At 38.1% G+C, this 14,259-nt stretch overlaps 2 protein-coding genes and 1 non-coding gene across 3 annotated transcripts; all 3 read left to right on the top strand.

Annotated features, from left to right (window-relative positions):
- The first annotated feature begins 4,593 nt into the window (after positions 1-4,593).
- LOC130713672 (probable serine/threonine-protein phosphatase 2A regulatory subunit B'' subunit TON2) lies at positions 4,594-9,377 on the top strand. Its single transcript, XM_057563458.1, has 12 exons — positions 4,594-4,862; positions 4,938-5,029; positions 5,121-5,183; positions 5,269-5,367; positions 5,447-5,605; positions 5,794-5,865; positions 6,365-6,497; positions 6,998-7,062; positions 7,323-7,398; positions 7,978-8,079; positions 8,371-8,563; positions 8,891-9,377. Exons 1-12 carry the CDS (start codon positions 4,733-4,735, stop codon positions 9,126-9,128), a joined length of 1,422 nt encoding a protein of 473 aa, XP_057419441.1. The 5' UTR covers positions 4,594-4,732; the 3' UTR covers positions 9,129-9,377.
- On the top strand, positions 8,671-8,793 carry LOC130716409 (small nucleolar RNA snoR104). Its single transcript, XR_009012023.1, has one exon. It is a non-coding gene; the product is annotated as a small nucleolar RNA snoR104 (small nucleolar RNA).
- A 963-nt stretch (positions 9,378-10,340) lies between the features above and the next one.
- On the top strand, positions 10,341-13,675 carry LOC130713796 (RNA-binding NOB1-like protein). The gene is made up of 5 exons (XM_057563601.1): positions 10,341-10,783; positions 11,185-12,226; positions 12,466-12,634; positions 13,033-13,149; positions 13,247-13,675. The coding sequence occupies exons 1-5, from the start codon at positions 10,438-10,440 to the stop codon at positions 13,394-13,396; spliced, it is 1,824 nt and encodes a 607-aa protein (XP_057419584.1). The 5' UTR covers positions 10,341-10,437; the 3' UTR covers positions 13,397-13,675.
- Positions 13,676-14,259: the final 584 nt, after the last annotated feature.

Genomic DNA, 14,259 nt, shown 5'->3' with positions numbered 1-14,259 from the left:
AAATTTAATTTTACTTAATATTTAAAACAATTAAATTTAAATATCGGCATGCTAACTTGAAACAAAAATAAAAAAGTACATTGTGTTATTTCTAGCAAAAACAATTTTATTGAATGATAGAAATAAAGACGAAAGAAAATACATGACAATGAAAAATAAGCAACAATACATTTGAAATGAAATACATAATAACACTTGAAGGTTAATTTTCATTATTCTCATTTTCGGGAAGCTGCCAAATATGCTCCACCAAGTCTGCTTGAAGCTGGTGATGAATTGACCTATCAATTTGATGTGCTCTTCTTTCCAAGATATTTCTAAAAGCGGGAATAGGACCACTTACTACTTCAGCATCCAATATGTCATTATTGACCTGATCATAAACAAAATTACCTCGGTACGTGTTGCGCTCATCTTCAACAATCATGTTGTGCAATATGATGCAAGCATACATTATTGACTTCATCTCATTCGGATGCCAAAAGCGTGATGGACCACGAACTATTGCAAACCGAGATTGGAGAACGCCGAATGCATGTTCAACGTCCTTTCTTGCTCCTTCTTGTCTTTTCGCAAATTTTTGCCTTTTTTCTCCTTGCGGCATTGAGATGGTCTTCACAAATGTAGCCCACGGGGGATAGATACCGTCTGCTAGATAGTATCCCATGTTATACATTGTTCCATTCACGCTAAAGTTCACCATGGGAGCATTTCCACTCAAAACCTCATTAAAAACCGGAGATTGATTTAGCACATTAATGTCATTGTTAGAACCTGCAATGCCAAAAAATGCATGCCAAATCCACAAGTCTTGTGATGCCACTGCTTCAAGCATGATTGTGGGCTTTCCATGATCACCTCGGGTGAATTGACCTTTCCACGCAACTGGACAATTCTTCCATTCCCAATGCATACAATCAATAGAACCCAACATACCTGGAAATCCACGAGACTCGCCCCATTGAAGTAAGCGGGTAATGTCTTCCTGGTTCGGGCGCCTCAAGTATGTTCCACCAAATACTGCACACACACCTTCCACAAAATTCTTTAAGCACTCAATTGCAGTACTTTCACCAATTCGAACGTACTCGTCAACACTGTCAGCAGGTGATCCGTACGCCAACATACGAATAGCGGCGGTGCACTTTTGTAATGGTGACAGGCCTTGTCTTCCAACTGCATCGACAGACATTAAAAAGTACAGGTCATGAGACCCAAGGGCCCCTACAATTCTGAGGAACACATGCTTTCGCATTCGAAACCTTCGTCGGAAAAGCTCTTCCGTGTACACAGAATTTTCGGAGAAGTAGTCATTCCACAACCGCTCGTTCCCAGCTTCACGATCTCTCTCTATCACCTTTCTTGTTCGCTTGGGCCTAACGGTGTTGGCACGTCATTGATAAAACTCCATCTCCTCCTGCATCATATCTTCTATAGTCGTGTCATTGATAAGTTCGTCAATGACAACGTCGTAAATGTCCAAGTCGGCCATATTGTTTGGATCCATTCTATGACACAATGAGAAACTATCAGTGTAATTGGATAGGAGGAAGAAAATATGAGAGGACAAAACAACTCTTGAATGTTGAGATGAATGAAATATGACATGTATAAATAAGAGAAACAACAACGGCTATATTCTCCAACGGCTATATTCCCCAACGGCTATATTCCCCAACGGCTATATAGAACACATAAGTAGAAACGCAGTACACATTAAGAAAAATTCGAATACTGAAATTACAACATTAATGCAGAATACATAAGTAGAAATGCTAAAATTACAACACTGATGCAATACACATAAGTAGAAATGCTAAAATTACAACACTAATGCATAATCAATAAGTAGAAATGCTAAAATCACAACATTGGCACACGCTAAGAAAGACAACAACAAGAATTAAGACATTCCTAGTTCTTTCATGGCGAATTCAACTAGGCGCTGATGCGTTGCTAACTGCACCTCGTTCATTTCAGATGTGTCCTCCATAAGGATATCTTTGTATTCCTTCAATAACCGCGCCTTTTGAAGTTTGTTTTTTTCCTTTTTCACCTCCAGTTCTTCAGTCTTGAGCTTCTCAAAACTCGCAAGGAATCCCAGTTTAGCTTTTCCGATGGCTATCATCTCGGAGTTAGGAACATAATCGAGATCACTTGAAGTTGTGTCTCCTACTTTGGCCTTCCTTTTCTGGTTCTTTTTTCCCAACAGGCGGGTTGCTGGTTGTGTGGCCTCATATTCGTCGCCCTCAATTGATGCACTCCGGTCAGACGATGTTGCATACACCCCATCTCCTGACTTCTTCTGCCTCGTTGAACTGGTTGTCATAAATGTTCCCTTCCACTTTGGTTCATCCTTCACCAACCGCCATTCATTCTCATGTTTGAAATCTTTACCCGTATCTACATGATATAATTGATGCGCCGTAGCCATGATGTCCTTATCTGAGTGTCCACTTTTCCAATGATTGACGACTTTAGTGTGGCAACCGACAAATTTTTGAAGATCAGCATTCAATTTATTAAAATGAGATTTCAGGGATAACCATGTCCTCGAAGGAGAGGCATCGTCGCGGTACTCCTCATATTGGGCTCGAATCTTATTCCAGAACAAAACTGACTTTTGCTCATTTCCCACGACCCGATCGGTAGAAACGTTGAGCCATGACTGAAGAAGAAGTATATTATCTTTACCACTCCATTTGGTGCGTTTCTTTCCGGATTCTTCAAGATCAATATCATCTAGACCCCGTTGAGTAGAAAATTCAGGCTCCTCGGGCATAGCCTCACATTGTGTACTTGAGACTTTTGAACTACTGCTGCTACCAGTAGGAGGTGCTTGGTATTGTGGTGGATACATGCAATATTGTGGATTGTTTGGATAAGACATTTGTGGTGGATATGGTCCCATTTGACCCTGAGGTTGGTTTTGATGGTAGAACGATTGTAGAAACATTTGATACGAAGGATTTTGAACATTACCACCGGTGTGAGGAGGTTGGTTTTGAGGGTGACACATCTGCGGATGTTGGCTTTGTGGTTGATACATTTGCGGATGTGGGTTTTGTTGTTGGAACATCGGCATAGGTTGGCTTTGCGGGCGAATCATCTGCGAATGTTGGTTTTGTTGTTGGAACACCATCATAGGTTGGCTTTGCGGGTGAATCATCTGCGGAGGTTGGTTTTGTGCCGGAAACATAGGCGAAGGTTGCAAACCTTCACTTGTAGGAGGTGTTTCATTGTCGAGCAGTGGATAATATTGCTCATAAGGATTAGACATTTTGAGAAATTTGAGAATTTTTGGACAAGAGAGAAATTGTGGGAGTAAATGTTGGTGTTTCAAATGGTCTACTACACTATATATAAGGTAAAGAAGCTGAGAATTGAAAAAACGGTCAGAAAACCGGTCAAACCGGTCAATTTAAAAAAATTCAAAAAAAAAAAGCCCTAACGGGCAGGAAACCGGGTCCAGCCGGTCAAAACCGGTCTGGACCGGTCCCAAACGGTTGGATGACCGGCTAACCCGGTCATCCACTATAAATACTTCCTTATCACTCCCATCCAACCCTAGCGCCGTTCCCCTTTCTTCTTCCTCTTCTCTTCTTTTCTTCTTTTCTTCTTCCTCTTCTCTTCTTCCTCACCTCACCCTCCTCACCCTCACCACCGCCACCTCACGGCCTCCTCACCCTCACCACCCTCCTCACCGCCACCTAACACCCACAACCTCAAACAAAACCCACCTCTCCGCCACCAAACACCCACAACCACAACCAAAACCACCTCACCGCCACTGACCCGCCACCAAACAACCTTCACCGCCACCAAAACCGTCTCACCACCTCCTCACCGCCACCAAACACCCACCACCGCAACCAAAACTTACCCCCAGCCGCCACCAAAAAGCTTCAATCTCGACCCAAATCGCCCCTCAAGCACTGGATCGAAGACATGCAAGCCTTCCTCAAGGGCCACCCTCTGCCACCGCCACCAGATCAGAGAAAAACAACCGGATCAAGCAAAAATTTATTGTAATTTTTTTTCTGTAATTTTTTTCCTTACACCCTTCAGCTTCTGTAATTTTTTTTTTCCATTTTTCTTTGTAAAAATTTAATCTTCTGAAGCTTTGTAATTATTTTCTATCTGTGTTATGTTTTCTATTCAATTTGATCATCTTCTAACCTTCATCTTCAGTATGTTGTTTTCCCACTGAAATCAGTTGGGTTTTGGTGAGAGAAAATAATATTTTTTTAATGCTAAGAAACCAAAAGCAAAGTTTCTTGTGGAAGAAACTCTGGGCACTGTTCAGAGAATTAAGAAACCATTAAGAAACTGCTCCAATGCAAAAGAAACTGTCCCTTGATTTCTTAGCAACTCCAGCTGGACTAAGAAATCATTGTTCATGCACAATTATATTAAGCGAATGTCTAATAAATCATTATTCATACGCACAATCTAAGAATCGATCATCAATCAATCGTGCATCCAAACTAAAAAAACAGAATTTTAACATATTAGCTTAAACATATATCCATAGCTAAACGAAAATCCAAATGCATATGAATTTTTGGAAAAAAAACAAAACATTTGTTTGAAACATAATAATTTAATTAAGGTAGGTGCAAGTTCTTCAAGGTAGAAGGAAAAGAGACAGGTTCAGATCAAAGCTGAGTGTTATGGTGGTGAACGCATCATCATTTCAAGTCTGAGATCCTTACTCACACCCACCGCGGCCATGTACAGCGACGGCGAAACTCATGACGCTTCCCAGAGGAAAGTCCCCCCGGCTTCCTCCATGCCGTGGGTGCGCAACCTCCGCCGCTTCATCGGATCCGGTCAAGGCCTCGGCTCCGAAGCCTTAATGGGTTCGTATTCATTCCCTCTCTGAACCTTTCCGATTAGATTTCGCAAACTCTGACAACCCTTTTACTCATTTGCAGAGCTTGAAACAAAGAGAATCTTGCTTGACATTTTCAAAGAAAAGCAGAAGAAAAGTGCTGAAGCTTCTACAATTCCAAGTTTCTACAAGAAGGTATGTCAAACTAACATTGCTTCTTCATGTTATTCAAGTTCAGTTTGTGTAATTTGTGAATATTGATATGATATGCTTCATCTTCATCCAGAAACCTGAAGAAGGATCAATAAGTCATAGAGTTCAGAGATTGGCAAAGTATCGTTTTCTTAAGGTGCCATTTTCTCGCGTACCGCTCTGTTAGTTATATGCACTTACATATTTTTCACAATTAATGACATTCCTGGTATATTGAACAGAAACAATCAGATCTTTTGCTGAATGCTGATGATTTGGATGCAATGTGGGTCTGCTTAAGAGAAAATTGTGTCATTGATGATGCAACTGGTGCAGAAAAGGTCTACCACTTTCGCCATGTGTTTATCTCATTTAATTATTTCATGTTACTATGGATGCTGCTTTAATTATTTCTTACAGATGAATTATGAAGACTTTTGCCACATTGCCTCAGTATGCACTGAGCAAATCGGTCCTAAATGCCGCCGCTTCTTTAGTCCTTCAAACTTCATGAAGTTTGAGAAAGATGAGCAGGGGAGAATTGCTATTCTACCCTTTTACCTTTATGTGATGCGTACGGTAGGTCACCAGCCAACGTTTACTATTTTAGTGGTATTGTTGTTTAATTCTCCTGAATACGGAATACCTCATTAAATATGCGGCTTTGTGTTTCGTATCTCCATTACAATTTACATTGCTTGCTTGTATCTTGAACTTGATGAATGTATCAAATGTTTGAAAGCTACCTAATGATTGTGGTTGTGCAGGTTTCACTTACACAGGCAAGGATTGATATGAGTGAGCTGGATGAGGATTCTGATGGTTTCCTTCAGCCACATGTATGGATTCTTTTTTCTATTAAGCTTCCTATTGCTTACATTTAACTATCAGTTTGGTATGTCTTTTTTTGTTATACAGTTTTATAGGAAATATTTGCATCTTTGGTGGAATTTTCTGATTACGATTAACATATCATGAATATCTATGAATTTTTTTTGTTTTATTTCTTTTCTCTTGTTTGAGACAAGTTTTATTTCCCCCGCATAGCAACATTTCACCTGGCCAACTATCTATATGGAATTATATCTCTTGTTTCAGTTTTTATTATGACTATCTAGCCTTCATTTTAGCGGTATGCATTTTGTGCTTACATTCCAACCTTAATTTGACTCAGGTAATTGATGCCCTTTGGCTTCAATTTTTGAGAATTCTATCAGTTGGAGTATTTTACTTATTGTGCTCAATATGAAGCTGGGAAACAAACTGCAATTGAACAGTTTCACATATAAAAATATTAGGTTACCTTGATACATATATATTTTTTACTTTCCTTTTCAGGAAATGGAGGCCTATATACGAGGTCTTATACCCAACTTGGCTCAATTACGTGATATGCCAGCAGCCTTTGTTCAAATGTACTGTCGTATTGCTGCACACAAATTCTTCTTCTTTTGTGATCCTCATAGACGAGGTTTGTATGGCTCATATCTTTAGGTCCTGTTTTATGGTCATATTATCCTTTATTTAGACCTATTTATCACTATATAAGATATGGTTTCTTCCTTTAAATTTAAAATAATTAATTAGAATTTTATTGCAGTAAAAACCAAATGGATTATAATCCATATTGCACCTTTTCAGGAAACAATATTTGCTGTTTTTTCAAATGTAAAACTGATAGAAATTAATGACATTATATAAAATTTTGAGTTTTTCTATGTTCAGAATCTTACATATGCTGCAGTCATGAGAAAAAATGAAACAGTAAACATGAACTCTCGAAATGGTTTCATGTAGAAAGTCCTGTCCTCTCGTACTGGGCTTCATTAAATAAAAGCTCTTAATCCATAGATTCTAATGCCAATTTTCTGACAAAGTTGATCACAATTTGCTTAATTCTACTTCAGTTGATGCAAAATATTATATGCATGTAGTATTATCGAAATCTAAATAATTACCTTTTTGACACAGGAAAAGCTTGCATCAAGAAAGTGTTGCTTAGTAATTGTCTCCAGGAACTAATGGAGCTTCACCAGGTAGGTTGTATTTGTATTAATAAATTTTCTTAATATATTTGGAACTAAACATCATAATATTCAGCTCTCTCTCTCTCTCTCTCTCTCTCTCTCTCTGTGCGTGTGTGTGTGTGTGTGTGTGTGCGTGTGGTCGGTTCCTCTTATCCAGGGCCTCCTGGTGCTTATCTGTTTACACATTACCTCACAATTCTTTTACTTTATTTTTGTTTTAACTCTTTGTTTTGACTTAAACATGATGAGTATGCTGTTGTGTATTACAGGAAAGCGAAGAAGAAGTTACAGACACAGAACAAGCTGAAAATTGGTTTTCTTTGACTTCTGCTCAACGAATATGTGGTGGGTATCTTACATAGTTTTAGGTTTCTGGACTCGTTTACCTCCTGCTCTTGATCCATTCTACTCCCTTCTTTGCCTGATTTTGATTGTGATATGATAAGTGTTCATTTTAGGAAGCCTCAAGCCTCCTATTGTGAGGCTGGGAGGGCGTCTGTGAGGATGAACCGTAGAGGACCAGAAAGGAGTATCAGACGAGTGAGGTCCTGTTGTAACAAAAAATATATAATAGGAGAGAGTAGGGAGGAAGCAAGAAAGGAGTATCAGAAGAGTGTGCATTAGAGAGTTCAACGACTCTCAAATATCGCTGTTACCCCCCCCCCCCCCATCGTATAGTTCATCATAAATCCAATTACAGCATTGCTTCTATATAGTTCATCATAAATCCGATTACAGCATTGCTGCTATGGCACTGATATCAGTAGTTATACTGAAATACTACAGTTTCTCCTTTGCATTCTGTTTATTCTGGTCAAGTTTCTATCACTTTAAAGTTTAAAAACAGGCCTCAATTTCATAAGAATTGACTTAGAGTTCAAACTATTTATCATTTTGTGTTGTGTGTCCTTAATTTTTCTGCAGACATGTTTCTTGCCCTTGATAAAGATGCAAATGGGACATTAAGCAAGCAGGAGCTGCGAGAATATGCAGATGGGACCCTAACTGAGATTTTTATTGAGAGAGGTAGAAATTATTACCATTTTTCATTTATGGTGTAAATTTTGGAGAATAATGACCATCTGCGGAACCCATTCCCTATTCCAGAGTGCTATATGGTTATAATAAAGCCATGGTTACTATCATTGTATGCTCTCCATTCTACTGTGCTATAGTTTTTTACTGCTGGATTGCAACATCATTTCAGGCTAGTTTAGGATAGTGCATTGTGTAATTTATAGAATTATAGTTTGATCCTCATTGTCTTTTGTTTTTTTCTTTAAATGAGAACTAAATTAGTAAATTTGCTTTTTATAGTATATGATGAACATGTTCGCCGCGGAAAGACTGGTGGCGGGAATGCCCGCGAAATGGATTTTGAGAGTTTCTTGGACTTTGTTCTGGCTTTAGAAAACAAAGACACCCCAGAAGGCATGACATACTTGTTTCGGTGCCTTGATCTTCAAGGAAGGGGTTACCTTACGACTGCTGATATTCACTCACTTTTCAGGTAAACTATCATGCTGCTCATACACTACCTATTTAGTATTTTACCTCTTATCTTTTGATTAGTGTTTGTTTTCTAAACAAGTTAATACAATTATTGGAAGTATAGAAGGGGAGCATCCATATGCTGGGATGTTGCCTGATACAATCTTCCTATAGAAAAAAACAAACTGTTGTTTTCCTGCTTGTAGTGCTTGAGCAAGTCCTACAAGTCTCAAATAGACAGTGACATTAGTTAGAACTTAACTAACAATTTGATTTACTAATCATATAATTTGGCATTATTACTTTTGACATGTCACTGACATGTTTTTTAATGGAAAAAAAACAGAGATGTACACCATAAATGGATTGAGGGTGGCAACTATGAACTTTGTATTGAAGATGTACGCGATGAAATCTGGGATATGGTTAAGCCAGCAGATCCTCTCAAGATAACATTGTCTGATCTATTAGCCTGCAAGCAGGGCGGAACGGTAGCTAGCATGCTCATAGATGTGCGTGGTTTCTGGGCTCATGACAACAGAGAAAATCTTCTCCAAGAGGAAGAAGAACCGGAGGAAGAATAGCTGGTCTGGGACATGCTAACAGAAAACTGCTGTCTGAAATACATTTCAACCTCACAAAAAGTAACATATCATGTTGTGTAGATGTGGAATTAGTTGTGTTTATCTACAAATTAACTGTACAAACACAAAAAAAATTAGTGTATCTAGCATTGGTTCGTGTCACGGTTCGAACTTAAACTTATTAATTAATTAATGCTGCTGCTTGTTATGACTGGTTATAAATTAATAATATTGTTTAGTTATCTGTCCTGAGTGATGTCCAATACTGTCTTTTTTTTTTTGGGTTACATGGGAAGAAAGTCCAAATGTCCAATACTATCTTTGATTTGCCTTTTGAGTTTTGGCTTCGAGGACAATCAGAGAATAAAATAAGATGACAATCTAAATTTCAAAAAGCATAAAAGAAAATTGTTTATATAAATTTAACTTTTGTGTATTAAGATATTTTTGCAAGGTAAAATGTGTAAGTATTAATTTTGGTGGTGCAAAAAGTATTTTTCATAAATATATTCTTATTAAGCCTGGCCTAGAATAAAAAAAAACCTAACTCTAATAAAAATTACATTTATGTATGTCAGGTCCTCTTCGTTGGGCATATGACAATGTGACCGAAGCTCTAGCGATGACTAAAACCAATCATTTTCTAAAAATTACTCTAATATTTTTGAAAATTTTAAAGTATTATTGAAATTACTATTTATATGTTCCTATTTTATTTTTTTGGTTTAGGGCTAAGCAACATGAGCACGAAGGGAGGCTAAAACCTCCTCAACATTTTGAAACAAAAAACTACGACATTCTGCTAACGGAGTAAGTAACCTCTGCATACCAAAGCCAAAAACATGAGCAGCTCTAGCCAAACAATCCGCCAAAGAGTTGGCTTCCCTCAGAACAAGGTGAAATTGAACTGTCATCTCAGTGAGAAAATAAGAATAAATCACGACCGTTAGATCTAATCTTGAATGATAAAGATTAAATTAGGATTTTTTTATTCTTACTTTTTTTTAGTAATTTTTTATTCTTACTTTCTAATATAAAAACTTGTTTCTCATAAGATACATCAACGTAATTTTTATTTATCTTACTATATTAGTGTTAAATTAGGCTTTTTTTTCTGGGCTGTGTTGTAAATGTAAAGGCCTTTGAGTCCCATGATAAAAATAAATGATTGACATCGCCCAGCTGATATAAAATACTAAGTTCCATTCGACCAAAAAAAAAAAAAGAATATCACTAAACCCTAAAAATTGTGTCATGATTCACCAGTAGCAACCAACAGAAACGATCTCTCTCCCCGCGCCAGTGAATCATGGAAGAAGCTCCACCACTTCCAGCTCCAGTTTCAGCACCACAATCGTGCTGGAGCAGCGTCGTGAAGAAGGAGCCACCGCAACCGCAACCGCAACAGCCCCTGCCGTTGCCGACCGAGCTAGTGTTGGAAGACACCACCCGCAGTAATGGCGGCATCTCGGTGGCCGTCATCGACGCCAACGCTATCATTGAAGCCGGCAAAAACCTCCATGGCTTCGCCGACAAGTTTGTCTCCGTCTCGGAAGTCATGCAGGAAATCCGTGACCCCGTCTCTCGCCACAAGCTCGCTTTCCTCCCCTTCACCATCCAAACCATGGAACCCTCCCCTGAATCCATCAGCAAAGGTATCTTCAATATCCAGTTCACCCCCAATCACCATTATCATGCTCATTTTCTTTCTAGGTATTATTAGTTTCTATATTGCATTTGTAAGAAAATTATCTTCTATTTTGATTTAGGGTTAATGGTCAAATTAGTCCTGAATTTGTAAGCGAGTTTGATTTTAGTCCCGGAAAAATGATGTAATTGTAAAAATGATCGTCACGGCTAAAATCAAACTCAGCTTACAAATTCAGCGACTAATTTGACCATTAACCCTTTGATTTAAACTAGACAATTTTTTCTCTTACTATAACTGCTCTAATGAGGATGATTTTGTATGAGATTTGTATTCACTTTTGTTTTGTGATTTGAAAGAATCTATTAGATTCTAACTTGTACTTTTTCTATCTGTGGGACATTGTAGTTGTGAAATTTGCTAGGGCTACTGGTGACCTACAGACTCTTTCTGATGTTGATATCAAGCTCATAGCTCTAACTTATACTTTGGAGGCTCAGATTCATGGAACAAAGCATCTCAGGGACTGCCCTCCTCCTGTGCAAGTGGTAAATGTGAAGAGGTTACCCGAGAAGGACTTGCCCGGATGGGGTACCAACGTGCCTAATTTGAAGGAGTGGGAAGCGTTAGAACAGGAAGCGGAGGACAAGGCGAATTCTACTTCAAGAATCCTTCCTTTGCAGGACTTGAACTTGAACATTGTTCCCCAGGATGACGAACGCTCTGCAGATGGTTTGGCGGAGCATGCAAGTGAAACTCATTCAGAAACTCAAGAGGGTGGTGAGGGTGGTTCAGTGAAGCCTAAGAAATATGTGTCTAAGAAAAAGGAGATAAACATTGAAGGGAAGGTTGTGGCTAATGGAGTTGACGCGTCCCAAGGACAATTTGATGATAATGCTGGTGATTGGTTGCCTGCGGTCAGTCGAAGTACTCATAGGAGGTTTCTTAGAAGGAAAGCAAGACGGGAGCAGTCTGAAGCATTATCCAGTAATCAAGATCACCAAGATTTGGAAGAAAACATTGATGGTAGTGTTGGTGAAGACGATAGAGCTTCAGATCAGCTTGTTCATCAAAGTGATGAAGAAAATCATATTGAAAATGTTGTATCCCAGGATGATCAGATAATAGCGGAGAACAAAGACAATGAAATTCTCTCTGCTACTCTGAAGCAAATGAGTCTGGATGGTGATGCAACTATGTGCACTAAATCATGTGAGACAGATACAGCAAATGACCAATCAAGTCACTTGGACATTGCAAGCCAGACTAGCGAAGCAGCTGATTTTTCATATGCAGATGATGATGGTAGTGAGCAAAGTTGGATGCTTAGATCGTTGTCTGAGTCAAGTGTAGCCTGTATTACTGGTGACTTTGCTATGCAAAATGTTCTTCTCCAAATGGGTTTGCGCTTGCTGGCGCCTGGTGGAACACAGATACACCAGCTGCATAGGTTATTTTCGGAAGCTTCTTCAATATTCACTATGTTATCACAGATAACCTGTCTTTGCTATGTGAAGAAAATTGTGAACACAAAAGAATTAAAAGTTGGATGTTTTATATAGCACCATATAATATTATAATAGTATAATGACTTCTGCCTATTGCGCCTAATCTCTATGATACCATCCTATGCATCATACTATGACAATGGTATTATACATGCTTATCTTTTGATTATTTGCATTCCAGATGGGTACTGAAGTGTCATGCCTGCTTCACTGTTACTGCTGAAATCGGGAGGATTTTCTGTCCAAAATGTGGAAATGGTGGCACCTTAAGGAAGGTAGCTGTCACTGTTAATGAAAATGGAATAATGTTAGGAGCCCGCCGACCTCGAGTTTCATTACGTGGCACAAAGGTAAGAATATATCATTATAGATCCTAGTATATATACCAATTACTTTTTCATATGCCTGTTAGAGTGCTAGTAATTTTTTAACAGAAAGCTTGTTGCAACAGTCACTGTCATTTTTTAAATTGTTAACTAATATAATAGATTTGAAATCAAAATATAATGTGTCTCGCACCCTTTCTGGAGATTTATAAGACCTGATGACCATTTTTACCCAACAAATTCATGTTGACAGATGTTGATTTTCATTTGTATGAATGTATGAATAATAATGTATCTCCAGAATCGATTTAGGAAGTATAAAGAATATTGCCATTCACAAGAGGGGGATATATCCCTGATATGAACATTTTTATATTCTTATTACTGCAGTTCTTACATTCTTACATGATGTTATTGTGCAGTTTTCGTTGCCTTTACCTCAAGGTGGAAGGGATGCAGTCACAAAGAACCTTGTTCTCCGTGAAGATCAACTTCCTCACAGGGTACTTTATCCTAAAACGAAGAAGAAAGCCACACAGGTTTGTGTCTTTAAATTAATATAGCTAATGATTCCTTCTATCCCTCAATCAATTGGCTAGCTTTACTCTAAACTGGGCTACTTAACGCACTTTGTAGGACGATGACTTCTTTACACCGGACAGTGTTTTTGGCCACCACACAGATAAGAGATCTCCTTTCCAGCCTCCCATAAGGAAAGCATTAGCAGTTTTCAGCGGCAGGAGAAACCCAAATGACAATCACTACTCACGCTCTAAGCGCAAGTAGTGGATGTCTAAACTCTAAAGTATTGATTGGTGTACTTCCCACCCCCAATTTTGTTTTTGTTGTTTCACTTTGAATGTTACCTTGAAGTTTGTTAAGTTATAGAAATGGATTGATGTACGGAACATGGTTAAAAGTATGATTCAGTTTGCACGTTGAGGCAGGAAAGCTACTGATGGCTTTCATTTGCCTGCTAGTAAAATGTGAAGACAGCATTTGTTTTGCACTGTACTGATTTTATTTTGGTGTCAATGGCTAATGCATACCACATATTCATGCGAACAGTGGCTTCAATTAATGTTATTACAAGCATTTTTATTTTATAGCTGTCTATTATTCTTGACGAGTGACGACTGCCTGGGGTTGTCTGTGGTAAGGTCAAATTATTGACCAGATCAAAAACCAGATTCAGAGGGATATTTTTGAAGCAATAACTTCTCATAAAGCTAAATAATTTTAGTAAAAAATAATTGGGTGGTATACAAAATGTAGTGAACAAAATTATTAATATTTGAAATCTATGGTCTCATGGTTGTCAAAGTTAAAATTGAATAAAGTTCACCGGGTTAATGATAGTTCTATGGCAATAATAAATCAATAGATTTATGACAATAATGAAGGTAAATAACTAAATATTACCAATAATCGTTCAATAAAATTTTTGATGTGTATATTCGACAAAAATATTAAAACTGAAAAGATGAGAAGATAATAAATAAATATCGTTAGAATGATATAAGCAAATATATTGATGTAACAAAAATGATCCTACTAATATAGTTCAAGAGTCAACACTATGACTCATGCTTCGGATTTAATTATGTTATAAATGGGTAGATATACTTTATGCTAGGAGTAAGCTTGAA

This window comes from Lotus japonicus, chromosome 4 (assembly GCF_012489685.1).
Source record: "Lotus japonicus ecotype B-129 chromosome 4, LjGifu_v1.2".
Lineage (NCBI taxonomy): Eukaryota > Viridiplantae > Streptophyta > Magnoliopsida > Fabales > Fabaceae > Lotus > Lotus japonicus.
This window is presented reverse-complemented; position numbering and strand designations above follow the sequence as displayed.

What these genes read in the sequence shown, in the direction of transcription:
- LOC130713672 (XM_057563458.1), top strand. Translation starts at nt 4,733, where the DNA reads ATGTACAGCGACGGCGAAACTCATGACGCTTCCCAGAGGAAAGTCCCC. An exon ending in TTCCAAGTTTCTACAAGAAG is followed by an intron (nt 5,030 to 5,120) that starts GTATGTCAAACT and finishes ATCTTCATCCAG; the next exon opens with AAACCTGAAGAAGGATCAAT. An exon ending in TTCTGCTCAACGAATATGTG is followed by an intron (nt 7,399 to 7,977) that starts GTGGGTATCTTA and finishes ATTTTTCTGCAG; the next exon opens with ACATGTTTCTTGCCCTTGAT.
- LOC130713796 (XM_057563601.1), top strand. Translation starts at nt 10,438, where the DNA reads ATGGAAGAAGCTCCACCACTTCCAGCTCCAGTTTCAGCACCACAATCG. An exon ending in CCCTGAATCCATCAGCAAAG is followed by an intron (nt 10,784 to 11,184) that starts GTATCTTCAATA and finishes GGGACATTGTAG; the next exon opens with TTGTGAAATTTGCTAGGGCT. An exon ending in CGAAGAAGAAAGCCACACAG is followed by an intron (nt 13,150 to 13,246) that starts GTTTGTGTCTTT and finishes CGCACTTTGTAG; the next exon opens with GACGATGACTTCTTTACACC.